This window comes from Mauremys reevesii, linkage group 5, assembly GCF_016161935.1.
Source record: "Mauremys reevesii isolate NIE-2019 linkage group 5, ASM1616193v1, whole genome shotgun sequence".
Lineage (NCBI taxonomy): Eukaryota > Metazoa > Chordata > Testudines > Geoemydidae > Mauremys > Mauremys reevesii.
Genome location: NC_052627.1, coordinates 62,490,367 through 62,511,132, shown reverse-complemented (window position 1 = coordinate 62,511,132; position 20,766 = coordinate 62,490,367). Strand labels below are relative to the sequence as shown.

Genomic DNA, 20,766 nt, shown 5'->3' with positions numbered 1-20,766 from the left:
AGATTTCCAGAAAGCCTTTGTCAAGGTCCCTCACCAAAGGCTCTTACATAAATTCAGTTGTCACGGGATAAGAGGGAAGATCCTTTCATGGATTGAGAACTGGTTAAAAGACAGGGAACAAAAGGTAGGAATTAATGGTAAATTTTCAGAATGGAGAGGGATAACTAGAGGTGTTCCATAAGGGTCGGTCCTAGGACCAACCCTATTCAATTTATTCATAAATGATCTGGAGAAAGGGGTAAAAAGTGAGGTTGCAAAGTTTGCAGATGATACTAAACTGCTCAAGATAGTTAAGACCAAAGCAGACTGTGAAGAACTTCAAAAAGATCTCACAAAACTAAGTGATTGGGCAACAAAATGGCAAACAATGTGGATAAATGTAAAGTAATGCACATTGGGAAAAATAATCCCAACTATACATACAATATGACGGGAGCTAATTTAACTACAACTAATCAGGAAAAAGATCTTGGAGTCATCGTGGATAGTTCTCTGAAGACGTCCACGCAGTGTGCGGCGGCAGTCAAAAAAAGCAAACAGGATGACAGGAATCATAAAAGGGGATAGAGAATAAGATGGAGAATATCTTATTGCCCTTATATAAATCCATGGTATGCCCACATCTTGAATACTGCATACAGATGTGGTCTCCTCATCTCAAAAAAGATATACTGGCATTAGAAAAAGTTCAGAAAAGGGCAACTAAAACGATTAGGGGTTTGGAACGGTCTCATATGAGGAGAGATTAAAGAGGCTAGGACTTTTCAGCTTGGAAAAGAGGAGACAAAAGGGGGATATGATAGAGGTATATAAAATCATGAGTGGTGTGGAGAAAGTAAATAAGGAAAAGTTATTTACTTGTTCCCATAATATAAGAACTAGGGGCTACCAAATGAAATTAATGGGCAGCAGGTTTAAAACAAATAAAAGGAAGTTGTTCTTCACACAGCACACAGTCAACTTGTGGAACTCCTTGTCTGAGGAGGTTGTGAAGGCTAGGACTATAGCAGGGTTTAAAAAAGAACTAGATAAATTCATGGAGGTTAAGTCCATTAATGGCTATTAGCTAGGAAGGGTAAGGAATGGTGTCCTTAGCCTCTGTTTGTCAGAGGGTGGAGATGGATTGCAGGAGAGAGATCACTTGATCATTACCTGTTAGGTTCACTCCCTCTGGGGCACCTGGCATTGGCCACTGTTGGTAGACAGGATACTGGGCTGGATGGACCTCAGGTCTGACCGAGTATGGCCATTCTTATGTTCTTAACACTATATCACAGCTTACAAACAGCATTTTAAAAATATAAACTATTGACAAGATGCCAACAACAGCATTTCAGCCTATTATTGCAGCAGTGAAAATAGACAAGATGAAAAAATATAAAATAGAGGATGAAAATTAGATGTATAAATAGAAAACCAAAGTCTCCAGCAGCGCTGAAAATGGATTTGAAAGGACTGATGTAAATGTTAAAGTGTAAACATGATTGATATGTAAATGAAAAGTGATTGCTCATCCTGAAAGGATTATTAGATTAATATTTTGGTACTGATACACATGTACAGGAAATATCAAACTGGTGTGAAAAGGAGATTTAAAAAGAAAAAACAACAATAACATGTCTCAGTGAATTTAAAGGTGTTCCTACCTATTTTTCTTTTTTGGTTGTGGATTTTTGTTGTTGTATGTTTTTTAATGTGACTATGTGGCAAACTCAAAATTTAAAAAAGTCACAATGTCACCTTTGTTATTATACAGGCAAAAAATTGTAAGAGCTGAGAAGCAAAGGACTAGTTTTTAATTGCTTCTGTTAGCATCCTATATTACTATTATTAAATGTAATAAATGATATAATAAATGATATGACCTGTTGCCACTGTGGACAGAAGAATATATATTAGACTAGCTTAGTCTTGCCTATTGTTTCACCATTGCATTCATACCATAAACAAATAAATATTTACTCTTCTCCACAGCCTGTCCCTCCCCACACGAAAGAAAAAAGAAAAAAAATCTCTCATAAATGAATATAAAATGTTATGTAAAAGCCATTACGTTTCTGTGACTTACAGCAAAGGTATTCCATATCCTCAATCAACATTCCTTTTTCATTAAAATTAGTAATCAAAGCACCATTAAGTATGATTAAAAATATCATTAATGATTCTGGGTTATTAGTCAACCAAGATGAAGTTATTGAGATGATCTTAAAAATAGTTTCTTATAATTATTTTGCTGGAAGAAATTCAACAATACTTCATGGTAAGATGATTGAAAACTGCATTTTATAGGAAGTAGGAGAAAACAGAATTTTTCATAGCAGCATAGACTAATAGCCCAGTATCTTGTCTTCAAAAATGGTCAGTGTCAGATGAATAAAAAGAGCTGTTAAAACTCCATTAAGCGCCTTAAGTGTGCTATTTTTAAACATACCCTTATGGGAAAGTCCTACACAGATTAATGGAGATAAATCCTAGGGATAAGCTACTACAAAAATTAAATAACGTTCTATAGAAATGACTCTAAAGCCATATAGAATTTCATACTGAAAGGTATCCTTTCTACAGAATTTTGAGCTCAACCTCCAGAATATAACAGAGAATGATAGCCTTGCTATAAGATTATTTATCATCTTTTTTTTTAAACTGCAGAAATGGTCTCATTTTCTATTATGATGTGTAGGAGTGCTCCACCAGGAATAAAGGAATTGTCTTGCAATGTGCTAATCACTCAGCATGGCAATAAAGTCAATAGGAGCTGAGGGTGCTCAAGGAAGAGTTCAGCATCTAACAGGCTCAGGATAGGAAGGAGCATACTAATACTGCAGCAGTGCCATTTAAAAAAAAAATATGTACAGTACATCCCCAAAACATAATATGTGACAAACCAGCATCATCATTCTATGGAAAAACTCCCACCGAAAATATATAAAAATCCAGCATCGACTTCCCCTTCAATACTGTCATATACCCCCATGAGAAACAAGCATTCATGCTGCCCCTCCTCCTCTTCGTCACTCAGCTCCAACTTCTGACCTTCCTCATCTCCTTTGTCTTATGATCTCTGAGGACCTTTCTTCCTCTGCTGTTTCAGCCTTGTGTCTCATTCCAATACTATAAGCATTCTTCTCTTATGCCACACGGCCCCCAGCCTTCCTTTTTCCCCTCAACTTAGAACTTTCAGGCCTGTTCTTACTCATCTTTGCCCCCTCTTTGAACCCTAAGGTTCTTTTCTGCTTCACTGCCCCTCCTTTATAGTCTGGTGGCCCTTGTTCTATTTGAGCACATGAACCTGTCCTGCCCCCTATCCCACATTTAGGGTTGGGATTTTTTTGTTTTTTTTTCTTTCTTTTTTTCTTTGTTTTTTCTGCTTTGGACCAGTGGAGGGCCTCTGCATTGTGTGGTCAGATGTATGAATGACCCTCCTCAGGGGTGTGGAGTGCAAGGAGCAGGAGACTTAAAATGTTCAGATTAGTTGTATGCAGTCTGGGCTGGTTGCTGCCTAACACAGCCCCTCCTCAAGCCACAAAAATGTGAAGAGGAAGCTCCACTGGGGTGAGCAGGAAATGGAAACAGTAGTTCTGCTGCTGCTTTTTCTGTGTGCCTATACCCTGCAGACTGCAGATCCTACTGGTGCCACTTGACAGAGTAGGTCAGACAACGAAAGAAGCTGGGCAACAAGCAGGGGCATGTCAAGAATCAGTTATATAGTGAAGGTTTTTGGCCCGCTGTCCTACAAATGCTTCCTTCCACAGAAGTGGAGTCTTTGATCTGGACTTTGTGGGTCCATGGGCACCCAGGTACCATGTTACCAGATCTGTGGCTCTATGGATCCTGCATTAATTCACCTCTGCTTGCACTGATCATTCGTTCAACTTTTTCAAAAATTTTGAAGCTTTTTGGATTAATGATCATTTATGCCCAGGAGCCTTAAACTGTTAATATGGTATATTCAGATTTATATTTGCAATTTTTTGTATATGCATTTTTTCCACACCTAAGTTTTTGCAAACACAGAAACTTAAATTTGTAGTTCCAATGCGCATTTGCATAATTAAATCAGATAATAAATCAGCTAGCTATCAGCTCTGCATCCCAATATTTTGTGCACACAAATCTGACTGGGTAAGCAAAATAATAGGCATGAAAAAATGCATGCACAAAAAATTGCAAATGCAAAACTGCAGGCACAGTTGTAAAGGCCACTTTTGAAAACATGGCCCCCAATTCCATCTCAGTGTTCTGGGTACATAAAGTCATAAATCCTAAAATTCATTAACTCAGCCTTTATAAATTACTTTAGTCTCTGTGGAATTACTTGATTGTCAGCCTAATCAATCATGCTTTTCCCATTAACACTGTTGCAGGTACAAAAGAATAGCACTTATATAACCCTTATTAATAAGTTTGGCATTACTGAACAATTTTACAATGTGATGTAAACATAGGAAACATATCTACTAATGGCAGTCATCTAACTCATAAACTGCACATTCATTTTCACTTAATGGATTACATCTAAGATGCATGTTCCGAAATTCCATTTTAAACAAGAGTTCTCACTGTTCTGTTCCTCATTATTTATGAGTTTATTTAGTCCTTTCTTCAGTTGCAGAAATAAATGAATTATTCTACCTGATATGTAATCTACAGTAAAGTACCAATGCTACAGTCAAATTGTCAGCCTTGCATTACAAACCTCATTTTTTCTGAATTAGCAGTTTGGGATGGGGTGAAGTGTTGTCAACTCTCACAATGTTATCATGAATCTCACAGAACTGTTGGGTATTTTTCTTAAAGCTGCAGCTCCTGGTACCAGGTGATTATGTCAGAATATGTGCTTTCATTTTTTTTAAAAGTGTCCAGCTTTCATGGTTCTGGAGAAAAGCTTGAAAATATGAGCCTCTGAAGTCTCAAAAAACAGAAGACAAATAAAAAGAACCCAACATTTATTATTTTATAAAATGTCATGATTTTGGGGGGACCAATCTTATGATTTTTCAATGGTGCTGACAATATTGGGGGTAAGAAATTCACTTGAAGTGGTCAGTCATAAAAGATCTCAGTCTATGAGCAAATTTTGTATAAATTTTTATAAATGTTAACAACATTGTACTAACAATTGTTTAGTTAGTTACGCAAGGTAGGCCTAGATTTGCTTAATAGTGTGTACATGGATCGAGTGTATGTGATCATTTAATGACTGACCACAGTCACTACAGAGCCTACTATTGCCTTGACCTCAGCTTTCCTTTTGGTATTGATAGTCCTGTGTTCAATCCAGGCTGATATACTTGCTTCCTGGGTGGGTACATATGGCCCTGGTTTGTTACAGAATGAGAGCCGAACTACAGTGGGCATCCAATGTTTGATATGAGCTTGTTAAATGGGGACTATGTAATATGTTGGCCTTGTCTGTGTAATCATAACTTCTTCTAGTTCCAGTGACCATCCAACCTATTACTATCATATACATAATGGCGTTCAAGTTGTAGAGGCTTGAGTTTTTGCTGCAGCAGGTCCCAGATTTGATGGCAGCTGATGTCAGTTGTGTCTTTATGTGCATGATGTGGCCATGATTTATTACATGTGCAGGCATCATTTGGATGTATAGTTCTTCAGGGCATGGACTTTATTTTTGTGTTCTGTATAGTTGTAGGTGCTTCACAGTAATAATGTATCTGATAGTGCTTTGAGATTTTTATTGTTTTATTATTTTGCATTTTCAAAATTAAATGTGACTTTTGCTTTTGCTGCATGACAAGGAAAATAACCTCAATTCCAGTTCAGTGGGGGCCTAAAGAGGGGAGTCCAAGAACCACAGGCCACTGGCTGTCTTAGAAATGTATGTGGAAAATGAGAACAACCCCACAATTACAATTAATAGGATAAATATTATAAGGAATATACCTTATTAGGTATCAATCCTGAAAGACGCTGAGTCCCAAACCAGTAGAGCATGGACTTCATTATATTAAAAAGTATATATTAAAAATAATTAGAGAAAACTTCATTTAGCCTCAGTTACAACAGGTATACCTAATTATGGTGTAATTGACTAAACAGATTTCCCAATCCTGCATCATTTATGCTATAAGACTCTGCAATCCCCAATTATTTTAAAATTATATATTAAAATTGTATTAAAAAGAAAGTGATTCACTAGTGATATTGTTGTGGGTAACTTCTGAATTGGGCTTCAAGAATTTTTATTTTTCTTAAAAATAAGTTCCCCTTTAAATGCACTTTTTTGCACTACATTCCATTTTATCATGTAAAATGGCCCTTTGCATTTCCATCTGGATGTTAAGAAGAAGAACACAAGGCAGTAGTAGCACCATTGCCACCAACCAGAGGGCATCTTCAGTGACTAGTCTGGGGGCATGTAACCTCCTTTAATTTACATATCCATAATAGAAAACTCCTATTAGCTCATGTCCATTTGATACAGAATCTGTGATGTTATCTTTGGAATTACACTTGAATAATGTGATTAAGTATTAGTAATACTTGCCACCTTCAGACAAAACTGTGCCATATAGGCACAACCCATGGTAAGGAAGGCATTCTGCTCTGCCCCTATCTCCCTTGTGTAGGGAATGGACTATGGCATGTCTCTGTCCTTCTATATACTGAGAGGCAGGGCTGTCTGGCTGTGTGTGTATGAAAAGGGTAAAATGCAATACCAAAATAATGTAGTAGTGGGTATGTAGGATATTGCCCCTAGAAAGTAGGATACCTCCAGAAGCTCCCAAGTGTACCCAGTATAATACACCTCACAATGGTGTTTGAATGCCTTCTTGCATTTGTAAATTGGTTTAATAATTTTAACATACATTTTAGGTAGCTGTTGTTGAACATTAAGTATCATTCATTGGACCATTCCTGCCCTCCTTGCTCAGACAACATAAAAACTCAAAGAATGCAAGTTCAGACCCAATGGTTGTTATATAATTAAAATAAAACTAAAGCTATTCCTTAAGATTCAGTTCGGTTTTTATTCTAATCAATAAACACAGAAGCATCAGTAGCAGATGACTTTGCTTCCATAAAAGACAAAACTGTTCCCACTCATGCCTTTCAAACAATAGCAGAGGTGAAAGCTGCAGATGGATAAATTCCTCTGGAAGATTTAGAAGAATTACACATCAGAGCTTCATAGATTTTAAGGCTACAAAGGATTATTATGATAATCTAATGTGACCTCCTGAAAAACACAGGCTACAGAAGTTCATGTAGTAACTTCTGCATCAAGGTCATAACTTTTGATTCAATTAGAGTGTATCTTTTAGAAAGACATCCAATCTGATTTAAAAACTTCTAGTCATGAAGAATACACGAAATCCCTAGATAAGTTTATTCAGTGGTTAATTGTCGTTACTGTTAAAAATTTGTAAACTGGAAGTTTATTTCCAGTTTGAATTTGTCTAGCTTCAACTTCCAGCCATTAAAGCTTATCATGCATTTTTTATGAAAATGTATGCATATTAAATTAATTAGCCTACTGTACTTGATTCACACTGTCACAATTTTCTGCACAGCATAGTTAAGAATTCAACAAATTTCCAACACCCATAATACTTAAACAGTCAAGCTCCTTATATGGGCAAAGGAAGTATCAACAAAAGATGGACTAGAGTATATTGCCACATTCTACATTGCTGTTATTTTGGGGATACTTCAGTATGACTCTTCATAGATACATAGAATGAAATCCAACCCCCCCATTAACTTGAGTGAGGCCAGGGTTTCACCCATAGATTTTTAAGGGCAGAATGGACCATTGCAATCAGCTATTCTGACCTCTCTCATAACATAGATCATAGCTTTCTTTCATTTAGTCCAACATTTTGTTGTTAGTTTGTCTTCTGGAAAGACATCCACTCTTGATTTAAATACTAAAGTCATGTGCATTTAGCATATCCCTTGGCAATCTGTTCCAATGATTAATTATTCTCACTGTTAAAAATTTGCATCTTATTTCCAGTTTGACATTGCTGACTTCACCTTCCGCCTCTGGATCTTGTTATAACTGTCTCTCCTGGATTGAAGAGCCCACTAATATCACATTTCTTCCCTATGTAGGTACCACTATACTTACAGATAAGGTTGGCAAGATTTGATTTCTAATATAATTTTGACAGATAATATTGATGTTTATTTTTAAGCATTTTTTATTTTTATCAATTTAAATTTTCATGGGCAAAATTATCAGTTTTAAGGGTTTTTTTATTTTTATCAGTTTACAGTTGTGGGAAATTATGGACGAATCAGACAACAATTATTTAATGATAGTAGACATTGAAATTCTAAAAGTTAAAGCTTTATAACTGCTAAAACACAAATTAGAGAGACAAAGTGGGAGAGATAATATCTTTTATTGGACCAACTTCTGTTGGTGAGAGGGACGCCGAAGCTGGCCCAGTAAAAGATATTACCTCACCCTCTAATATCCTGGGACCAACACGGCTATAACAACACTGCATAAAACACAAATTATCAACATCACACATCAAACTATACAAAATAAATATCCTTAAACTCTAGTAAGTTCTCAAGTAGCATTTTTCTTACTTTGTTTATCTCTAAATTTCAATGATTAATGAGGGAAACATTTTTTCATCAGTTTGCATGTGTACGGTGAAATAGACCTTTACTGACATTTACCAATAAAAATCTACTCCTTCCTTATAAACCACAATGATCAAATGGCCTCTCAACCTACTTCCTGATAAGTAAAATAGCTTGAGCTCCTTTTGTCTTTCATTGTAAAATATACTTTCCAGGCCACAATCAATTTAAATTGATTATTTGAGGAGTAAGGGGAAAAATGGGGCTCTAAGGAAAGCAGCAGCCTTCAAAGAACTCAGAAGAGAACAACTTATAGGTTGTATTCATCATTCACAGTCAAGCCAAACCTTCAATCAGTGCACTAGTGCAAACTGCACATGCAAACTGAGGCAGGATGCAGTCCTAACCTTGTTCTGTCACGGAAATAGGATAAGGGATTCTTGTGCACATAACGTTTTTAACCAATCATATGCGCAAAGGTAACTGCAATAAAATAATGTCATTGACTGAGTCCCAAAAAACTGTCACATTTAAGTAACCAGCTATATTCATTTGTACTTTACATTATATTATGGTTGTTGCACATTTTTTGTTTGTTTTCTGCAATTCATAGTCCTGATGAGAATTTTTATCGTCAGATGAGAACTGTTATATATTTCTTTATGGTTAGTATAATATAGAAAAGATAACATGCTACTTATGTAAACACATTTTAGTCCCAATACATATTTCCCCTGATGCTTCTGATTATTTGATTTAATTGTGCTAAATCTATAAATAAATACTAAAATAATTAAGTATTAACTGAGCACTGTTCATCTTCAATATGCCTTACTAACATTAATTGATCCTTACAACACCCCTGTAAAGTATGAAAGTATTATTATCCTGATTTTCCCAAGAGGGGAAACTAAGACAGAAATTAAATGATTAGTTCAGAGAGTCACTCAGGACTGAAATCAGACCACACCTCTCTTTTAGTATAGTGCAGTTTATTGTGAATATTTTAATTTTAAAACAGACTTTGTTCGACTTAAACATCTCTCTCAAAATACAATGCTTTTCTACGCATTTATAAGCCATTTATTTTTCAGGATATTGCAGGAAGAAGATGATGCTATATCACAAAGGGCTGTGGATGTGTGTGCTCACACGTGTTGTTTGTGAGTGTGCATGTATGTTTTCATCTAGAAGATTTAAGGAAGAGATTTTAAAATAAAGAAAAAAAATAACCCCCAAAAATGTCAGTGCCTATATGGTCATATCACAAACAACTGCACAACATGCTGCCAGGCACAGCTTTACAGTGGTACAAAAAATTAAAGTTATCTTGAACATTTGTGACAGTACAGGATCTCTGTTAACCAGTCCTAAGGGAAAGAATGTTAAAAGTGGCTTGAAGGAACATAAAACGTTGTTGGCATGGCTGATTTCATATGCCTTGCTCTATCTTTTGTCTTTCTCCCCAAACCCACCCCATCTTCTCTTCTATTTGAGTTAAAATAAATAAAAAATGTACCTTGATTGTACTGGTGTGTGCTCCTGGATATTCTTTTTCTTCCAACGTTGACCAGCGCTGTACAAATTTTGATACCAGGGGATCATCATAGTCCACTATCTGAAAGCCTGAGACATTAGCTCCTCCAAACTGGATTTTTGATAAATCTCCATCAGTAAATCCCTGGGCACAGAAAACATGTGTCAGTTATTTCACCACGTCTATCAGATCAGTAGGTACAAGTATTGCAGAGATGTAACCCAACATTTCCCTTTCTCAGGGATCTGGGCTCAGACCAGAGCTCTGAGGGCCAGCAGTGGTTGGGAACACTGTGAAGATACAGAGAGTGTGTCTTGTCACTCACCTTTGCCAATTAAAAGCTGAATTTAGGAGTCCTTTTTAACGATGAGCATTTACTCATGTGAGCAATCCCATTTGTTTCAATGGGACTACTCGTGTGAGTAAGTGCTCACTATCATGAAAAACAGCTACCCAATCTATCCCTAATCAGTGACATTGAGTCAGCCCCTGTCTCACTGAAGGATTTCTATGATTTGCCTTCACAGAGATTATGTGGGAAGACCCTTATAAGCCTCCCTGTAATAAAATATTATTTTTGCTGATATGAATATTCTTATTCTGTCATGGAAATAAAGTTGTTCTAGCCTAGAGAATGAAGCAAGTCATTTTCAGACAAATTGTTAGGGCCAAATTCCACCCACAGATACATGGGAACAGGGCTCCCACTAAAAATTTGTGGAAGCCAAATACATGAATCTGAGGGCCTAGCTATGTCCCTGCTTCACGTATATGCAGAAAAGAGAAAATGAATTACAGTGAAGTGTCACTTGCCCACATTAAATGAGGGGAATTATGTTATTTTTGACAAACTAGCTGTCAAATAAGCAGGTGATTTTTCAATTACATCTCATTTTTTCTTTATGTTTCATGAAGAAAAGACAAGTGTAGACAGCAGGGAGGAGCCAAGCTGTGAAATAGCCTTGAAGCCAAAGACCTTCTATGGCAGAAAAGGGGAAGCAAATGAAAGGATTCAAACAGGTGGTCAGAATGACAGGCAAGAAATACAGGATGATTTTAGCAGCTGCTCTGTGAACAGACTGGGCGGGGGAGGATAACGTGCATGTCAGAAAGAGCAGAAAGGAGGTTATAGTAATTAAGACAGAAGATGACAACAGCCTGGATAGGTTTTCTCTGTAGTCTGAGTTTCTGATTTTCTCAGGGCACTGTTATAGGTAGTTTGGGTCCCTACGCTGTGTCCATACTTTCAAAGTATTTTCATTTCTTGTAAGTTTAATGTTAACTCTGAATTTCCTGATTTTTTTGTGATTTTTTATTTTCTTAATTTTGCTCTCGCTACAATATTCTTGGTAGGATTCTTAGTGCTATGTACCCTCACCTTCACCTTTAAGATTTTCTCTGGGAAATTCCATTTTTTTAAATAGTCCTAACATGGGACTGGTGAGAACAGACAGCTGGAGAGGCAGAAGAGATGGGGGTATCCCTGTCTCCTTGAAGCTGATATGAGGGAAGCGCCACAACTAGGGATATTCAAAGGTCACCCAAGTGCGTTTCTAACCAAGCCAGTAATATCAGTTCCTCACTTATTCTTAGGAGCCTGTCAGCCCTCCAAAAGTCTGAGGCAATGATGACCCTTATCCTCATCCCTTCACCCTAATGTGGCTCTTCAACCTCTGACAAGCCTAAACAGTGCCCTCAGAGGAGGAAGACTGTGGGAGGGAGAGGGAGATAAAGAGCCTTTTAGATCAAGTCTACGTGGAGCATTAGTCTGGTGGAAATTCTAACGTATACTAACATGTTGCGCACTAACTGGCTCGTGAACCCAGCTGGCATGTACTAAGAGTCCCCTAGCACATGTTAATGCAGTCCCATTTCAAACAGCACTATGGTAAAGTGCACTAGGCAACTTTTAGTGTACACCAGTAGGGTCTATCATGGGCCAATTAATGCACACAATATGCTTCAGAAATCACATTGCTATAGAATGTTTCACCCCACCATGTAAACAAGACTCACTGTGGGTTCTCCTCTCCTGCTGACCACAGGAGAACCCTAGGAAAGGGGGAGAGAAGCATTCCTCAGTCTTGTTCCCAAGCCCCATGTTTTCTCCAGAACCCTCAGTAAATACCATTTTAGTAACTTGCGTATACTTTTAATTAGTGTGTATGTAGATATAATAGTTACTGTATGCTAAACATACACCAGTAGCCAAATCCTTCAGTCCTTTTTCTTACTGAATCAAAAATATAATCTGATTTCAATAGGAGTTTTGCAATTGTAAAGACTAAGGTTCCGCTCCCGCTCCCACTGAGGTCAATTGGACTCTATGTCAGAACTGAAGGATTTGGTCCCAACTGGTGTATATTTATCATTCAGCTGTACAACTAAAATAAAGATGTTTTGATTTTAATAATCTGTCACTGCTAAACCAACATAGATAATAATGCTAATTAATTTCAATGGAAACCTTAATCTGAGACACTTAACTTGAAGTGCACCCAAAATGTTTTCACAATGAATACAAAAAAGAAGCAGCAACACCAACCGCCATGACCAAAAGCTGTCACAATTGCTATGGTAATGCATTTTAGCTGCTGTGCTCACAGTGGATGCCACACTGCTTGCTAATATGAGCATTTACATAGGAATCATGCAGTCTTTCTGAATCTGATCTTAACCGCAGGTTGTTTTGATATAAACATGCAATACATAATGCACTGTATTAACTATATGTCATCAGGAATCCTTCAAAGTCAAAGATGATTGTCGTTCATGGAATGCCCATTTCAAATTAGCTATGGGTCCGCTGATGGCTGATAAAATGTACTTGCCTTATATATGTGTAGAACATTATAGAAAGATCTGTAATATTTGCATTTGAATTTTTACTGTACCATTTTGTAGTATGCAAATGTATTATTAAAAAGGAACCTCCAGAATATTTTTGAGACAGTTTGGTTCAGCAAATTACAATCACACAGGTTCTCTGCTGCAAAATGAGAGCAAATGGCTGAAATATCAATCCGCGTATTGAAATGGACTAGTCACACTTTTTAAACAAATATATTTGCTGTCCTTCAAAACTAAAAATTTATTTGAAATTAAGCAAAGTTTTGTAGTTCTTCAAATTTCATAGGCATGACATATTTCTCTGTTGTTTAATAAACCTGCAGTAAATGGGGGTTGGGTCTTTTATTCTCAAGAAAGATAAAAATGAAGTTAATACCCAATATGTTTCCCTGCTATTCTGCTTTTAAACAGACATTCAGGATCTGATTCTCAGTTAACCCAACACCCCTTTACATCACTCCAGCAACAGAAAGGGGCCTCAAAGTGGGTAGAAATGGCCCCTACAGAATATGTCCTGCACATGCGAGTTGGGGAGGCTTTTTGATGTTCGATCGAGGATAGATTGGGAGCAGACAGTGGCATGTCTGGAGCTCTTCTGTTTTCCCAGAGCCCTGGGGAACGACCAGGGGAAACAGAATGTAGGGGTACATCTACACTACGGGACTATTCCGAATTTGCATAAACCGGTTTTGTAAAACAGATTGTATAAAATCGAGTGCGCACGGCCACACTAAACACATTAAATCGGTGGTGTGCGTCCACGGTCCGAGGCTAGCATCGACTTCTGGAGAGTTGCAATGTGGGTAGCTATTCCGTAGCTATCCCATAGTTCCTGCAGCCTCCCCCGCCCCTTGGAATTTCCGGGTTGAGATCCCAGTGCCTGATGGGGCAAAAATCATTGTCGCGGGTGGTTCTGGGTAAATGTCCCAGTCATCCTCCTTCTGGAAAGCAAACGGCAGACAAGCATTTTTTTTTTTTTTCCCTGGATTGCTCTGGCAGATGCCATAGCATGGCAATCATGGAGCCTGTTTTGCCTTTTGTGACTGTCACCGCATATGTACTAGATGCCGCTCACAGAGGCAATTCAGCAGCGCTACACAGCAGCATGCTTTTGCTTTTGCATGACAGCAGAGATGGTTACCAGCCATACTGCACCATCTACTAATCCATAAATTGGTAAAAAGATGATCATGGCTACCAGTCGTTTTGCACCATTTGCTGCTGTCATAAGTGCCCCTGGCTGCTCTTAGCCAGGGGCGCAAAAGCCAAAATTGGGAATGACTCCCTGAGTCAATCCCTCCTTTTTGGTATCTAAAAATAGAATCAGTCCTGCCTAGACTGTGGGCAAGTGTACTAGAGAACCACTGTATCAGAGAGCACAGCTGCTCTGTGTCAGATCCTGCAGAAATTATGAGCTGTATGCTATTCACAGGGGGTGCTCCTGCAACAACCCCACCTGTTGATTCCGTTCTTCCCCCAGCCTTCCTGGGCTACCGTAGCATTGTCCCCCCACTTGTATGATGAAGTAATAAAGAATGCAGGAATAAGACACACTGACTTGTTAGTGAGAAATGAGTGGAAGGCAGCCTCCAGCTGCTATGATAGTCCAGACAGGACAGTAAGGAGTGTGGAGGAGAGGAGCCCAGCATCCCTCTGCTAGTCCAGGGGCAATTGAATCTTTTTTTTACACATGAAGGGTGGGGGCTGACAGAGCTCAGCCCCCTGTTGCTATGATGACGATGGTTATCAGCCATACTGCACCATCTACCAGGAAAAATTAGGGCCAGGCGCCCTTGATCGACCTGATGGATGCTAGTCAGCATGGTTACCAGCCCTTTTGCACTGCCCCATGTGCCAATAGGCTGATGATGAGGACGGGTACCAGTCATTTTGCACCATCAGCCACCCATGGCGGGGGGGGGAGCAAGGATGTTGGTGTTCAGTGCTGCAGCATCGCGTCTATCTGCAGCATTCAGTAAATGTAGGGTGACATGTAAAAGAGTCAAGAGAGGATTGTTTTCCCTTTCACTTCTGGGGATGGATGGGGGGTGCGTAAATTGCCGAGCTATGCCCTGACCCACCGCGGACACTGTTTTTGACCCTAGAAGCATTTGGAGCTCAGCCAAGAATGCAAATGCTTTTCAGAGAGACTGCAGGAACTGTGGGATAGCTTGAGTCCTCCAGTCCATGAGTGTCCATTTGATTCCTTGGCTTTCCGTTACGCTTGTCACGCAGCAGTGCGCTGAGTCCCTGCTATGGTGTCTGTCTGGAGATTTTTTAAAAATGTTTTTTAATTCGTCTTCTGTAACAGAGCGCTGATAGAACAGATTTGCCTGCCCTTACAGCAATCATGTCCGCATGGTCCATGCGGGAGCTCTTTCTTTATTTTGATTTTTAACTGCATCGCCACACGTGCTGATCGGAGCTCCACGCTGGGCAAACAGGAAATATTCAAAAGTTCGCGGGGCTTTTCCTGTCTACCTGGCCACTGCATCCGAGTTCAGATTGCTGTCCAGAGCGGTCAGTGGTGCACTGTGGGATACCGCCCGGAGGCCAATACTGTCGATCTGCGGCCACACTAACCCTAATCCGATATGGTAATTCCGATATTAGCGCTACACCTCTCGTTAGGGAGGAGTACAGAAACCGGTTTAAAGAGCCCTTTATACCGATATAAAGGGCCTCTTAGTGTGGACGGGTGTGGTGTTAAATCGGTTTAATGCTCCTAAAACCGGTTTAAACGCGTAGTGTAGACCAGGCCTAAGTTAGAGCAGCCCTAAGCCAAGCCAAGCACCTACAAAGCACCACAATACAGGAAACATAACAGTGGCTTAGAGCTACTTTGCCCCCATGTTCTGTCCCTGCCCCAAGCACAGGAACTGAGTAACGAAGAATCAAGCCTTCAGAATCTGGCCTTTGGGCCAATTTCTCTACTGGTGTAAATAAGCATAGCTACATTGAGTTCAATGGCTCTTCATTTTCAAAAAAGGGAAAATAGCAGTTCAGATCATTAACCTTAAAACAGTGTAAAGAGTTTGCTAAATCTCTTTTAGATAGGCTATCAGATATCAGCATGGAGGTGAATTTGGAATAGGTTGGTTGGATAGTGGCATATTACTTCGGTACATCTGACTTACTTTACTTTTTGTTGTTTCATTTTAACCACACATATAACATCCAAGGTAAGAAAGACCTGCTATGGCTGTCCTGTTACATTCCATTAACTTCAGTGAGAACTGCATGCATCGACTAATTACAGTAGCAGCCTAAATGTAAAACCGAGGAATTTTGAAAAGAGAAGATGCACCAAGAACAAAGCAGAAGGACACAAAAAACTGGTTCCCCCAATTGATGGCACAAATAATTTGCAATGGTAATGTTTTTTTTCCCTAACTGAATGATGTGGTCTACTTGGAGGGCAATGAGTGTTCTAATTCCCACATATACTCGGACTGCTCTCATGCATATAGTTTAAAAGATTGATCCTGCAAAATGCTGAACATCTTCCTGGAGGTGATGAGCACCCTCAACTCCCATTGAGGGGAACCTGATAGAAAGCATTCAATACCTGAATGCACCAGCCCCAAAGACATTTTTGTAAGAAATAAAATAGCAAAAGTTTAGCAAGGAGGAAGAAATTTAACATCTCCCCACACCAAAAAAAATCTATTACAAGCTCATAAAACATAATACTGTCCTGGTATGTTACTATAAACACTAAAAAGAGTAACACAGGCACATGGTAATAATGAAACCACTTACCAGATTTGCAATGATGTAATGGTATCCTTTCACATGTTTACCAATCGTAATAACCTGTAAAAGAAAAGAAAACTCATTTTAATTGAAAATGAACAGTTACTATATGGGTTTACCCTAAGAGAGTAAAATACCCCCAGATTAGTTCTATTCACTAATCTTTATTTATTTATATTGCACTTTTTCAAAATATGTGCTTTTATTATAGCCATACACCGTGGGCCAGATCCTCAGCTGGTGCAAATCAGCTCACGTCCATTCAAGTCAACAGAGTTATGCTGATTTACACCAGCTGTAGATTTGTCCCCAAGACACTGAGAGAGGTATATTGAATTCCAAGGACTAGACTGTATCTTTAGGCATACTCCGACTGTAGTATCAGCAGGCACTGTGCCTCAGACACACCTTCTGTAGCACAGTTCCCTCCCTGCTTCCTCCTTACTCTGGAAGAGCAGTAATTTACTGTTGGCAGTACCAGCAGCAAATTATGACACCGTCTCTGCTGGCTCAGCTGTCCTGGACACTAAATGGTGGAGGCAAGGGGAAATGGAGCCAAGGCTTTGTCCATCCCTGCCATGCTGCCCACTCCCTACTTATCGGCTCTCAGGGGAAGGGAGGCACAAGTGGCCATGCCTGCATCCAAGATCTAGGTAGTCGATCTACACTGCCACCCATCAAAGCTGCACCTTTTTTCTATAAATTCAGGCTTTTGTTTGATAGAAACTTTAGCTTCATTCAATTCATATAAGATTTTATATTTTTACATCTTAGCAGGTATATTATTATAAAAGATTTAGGGCTCATTATCACTGTATTTATATTTGCTCGCAGAGTGTTCTTAGGTGAAAATTAATGTAGCAGTCAGCTTGTAATTATATATTTTTTAAAAAATTAATTAGTTTCTGTGAAGTATTGGATAATAAACTAAAATTTGGAAAATGATCACACTCAAAATTGTACATGAAAGTTATTATGGACCCCAAAATACTACTTAGGCAACAAAAAGTTGCCACTCCCCAAAGCAGTCATGTCTACTCCAAAATGGCAACAAAATATCAAAAATTTAGACCGCAGAATGGATTTACATAGATAGTAGTTTTGTTTGCTTGATTTTGAGACAATTTTAAAGATATTATTTTTCAGTGAAACTAGGGATGAATGAATACATGATTAAATTTGGTCAGAAAATTTGCAATTATTGATATAATATATCTATGGCATTTATATCTTTTGATATGATCTCTTCTGTATTGTAGCTGTCATACCATATGTATTCCTTAAAAGCTTGATTCTTCAAACACTTCCTGAGTGTAGGGCTTATTAAGTGAGCAGTCTCATCATCACTCTGCACTATTGACTTCAATAGGACTATTCATGGGCTTCAAATTATGTATATGCTGAGGTACTTTCCTGAATCAAGATCTATACTTGGTATTTAAATTGGCCTGACAGAAATAAGCACTATGCTTGGCAGAAAGTGTTTGCAGAATTAGGGTTTGAGAGTGATGCTGTCAAGTTAAAAATCAAAATGTTGGCTGAATGTTTTTCCACCTACTTTGTAAACACCTCTAAAAAAGATAGAAAATAAAAATCTCTTTTTTCTAGTTTGTTTACCCTGTACATTTGACAGTACTTTGTGTGTAGTCAGTTTTACTGATTCCCTAATACAATCATTTGTTAAACAATTTGCATTACACGGACACTTGCAACAGTCTCTTTTCTGGGAAGTGACAGTGGCATCAAAGACTCCACCCAGTCCAATAACTGTACTGAGAGGAAGGCACTCTGGGTCTGCACTATTCAGTATACCTCCCAGTCTTGGGGTCCTAATGCAGGTGCTGATCTAAAATAATTTACAATCAATCCAGAGTTTTAAGGGAGTCATGTGGTTCAAAGATATTTGCATTTCCCTGCCTAGCAGGTGACGCAAGGGACCAATAGAGCCATCTGCTTTTACACTGCCCTAAAAAAATAAAGACCGGAAGAAGGAGGGTCTCTTCAGGTCTCCCCACATCTTTCAAATAAGTGAGAGTAGCAGCAATTTGAATAAGGAAGGAGATTTAGTTGATTCTCTCATTTAGTTTCTGACAAATTCAAAGAGGCAGGGATGGGCATCCTGTAATTTACATTAAACCAAGAATTAGTTGGCCAAGTTCCACACACTGGCTTCAGTGGAGTATATGGGTATAAGTAAATGCAATATCTAACACTAAGTATTGTAAATGTTAAGGCCAGAAGGGACAATTAGAGCATTTAGTCTGACCTCTTGCATGTCACAGGCCACAGAATTTCATCCAGAAACTCTTGTGTTGAGCCCACTGATGACATATGGTACATGAACATAATTAAATGAATTACTAGTTATATGTATTACGTTATTTAAAGCCTATTTGGTTAGTAAATATTTTTATTGCGGAGGTTTAACAACTATGCATATATGCATGTAGTTGCTGCTCCAAGAGACATTACAGTTGATTGAGTAGATTAGTTACTCCATATTAAATGATTATCAATTATTGGTTTGGGATTTAATAATTGGTAATTGCAAATCTATTTATTGATGAGTAGCCACTGTATTGGATATAGGAAAAAATAATAATAAACCCACATTAAGCAACACACTTACTTCCTTATCGGAAGTATCTTTTTGCTACATCAGCATCATAGAAACACATCTATTATTGCTCCTCTGGCACAATGGAACTCTCAAAAATAAGAGAGGGGTGTGGGTGTGTGTTCGTGTGTGTGTGTGTGTGTGTGTGTTCATGTTCCAAGACTGTGGAACAAACTTTCCTATGAGCTAAGGAACATCACCAACCTCACCACACTCCACTCTGAGAGCAAGGTGCATATCTTTGACCTTGCCTTCTCTAACATAAACACATTGCAATACGTATATATATTTTAAAAAACCCTACCAAACAAAACACTCCACTAGGGAGAGGATGAGAGAACAAACATGTGACAATATGTAGTCATATTGCTTAATACACTACTGAAAGGCACTCAGATACTACAGTGATGAGCATGATATAAAAGCCTATATAGAATAGAAAAGATTCAAAGGGTAAAGTAAGGGATCATCAAAATAGAATCATACATAAATAAACACTGCTGATAAAGCAGCACTATGGGAGCACTCATTATGTATCCTTATACACCCCAGAAGTCTTCCATTTCTGCTGTCATTTAAAAATTGAGTGTAGCAAACCTGATCAACAATGTCGTTCACTTTATCCCGCTCGCAGTCCAGAATCACTCGTCTTTCCTTTTTCACCTCCAGATCTTGAAATAGTGAACGGTAAGTTTCATCTTTTCGGTCATTGTTAATATTTCCTACATTGATAGCAGTCACTTGCCATTTCTTTTCAGCAGCAGAATCCAAGACGGCTTGCAATGTTGATAAGCCTGGTAAGAGGGGAAAGACGACAGATAAAGTTGCAAGAATAACACAGGCCCATAACATGTGAATTGTAGCTTATTTATTTTAAAGACCACTCAGTAACTTGTGCGGCTGACAAACAGAAAAAGACAGCTGTGACAGAACTCTCCTGAAAAGGTGATGCACTTGGCCCTGATCCTCCATGCCTTGTACACACACAACTTCCATATAGGTCATTGCAAGGAATACAGGATTGGACCCTATAAACAATTACATTTTGTTTTTGCTTCAGCTGGCTTCAAAAAGAAATTCTATCACCCTACAATAAAAGCTTCCAACGCATTTGGGAGATACTCTACTTTTCATAAGAGGCCTTTTAGGAGAAAAACGATCCAATTACAGCAACACCATCTCTTGTTTATTACTAAATGCTATTGAACTGTTTACTTTCCCATGCTTCAGCGTCAATGCATTTAAAGCCTGATCCTGATCCCAGTGCCACTGAGGTCAAGGCAAAACTCCCAATTACTTCAATGGTGCTTCTTGAGCCATTATTTCTGTTGACTACAGTAATAACCCCAGTTATAGAAGATCTGATTAAATGCTTTTCTTTCTAACCCTAAACAGTTTCATTACTATTACCTCACAAGCAATTTTTACAGATGTCTGA

At 38.5% G+C, this 20,766-nt stretch overlaps 1 protein-coding gene across 1 annotated transcript in view; it reads right to left on the bottom strand.

The window, feature by feature from the left end:
* Nucleotides 1-20,766, bottom strand: part of GRIA2 (glutamate ionotropic receptor AMPA type subunit 2) — a 128,450-nt gene that overhangs the window by 48,014 nt on the left and 59,670 nt on the right. Inside the window, 3 exon segments of the mRNA XM_039540276.1 lie at nt 10,088-10,249; nt 16,718-16,771; nt 19,926-20,122. Coding sequence (XP_039396210.1) covers nt 10,088-10,249; nt 16,718-16,771; nt 19,926-20,122 — 413 coding nt within the window.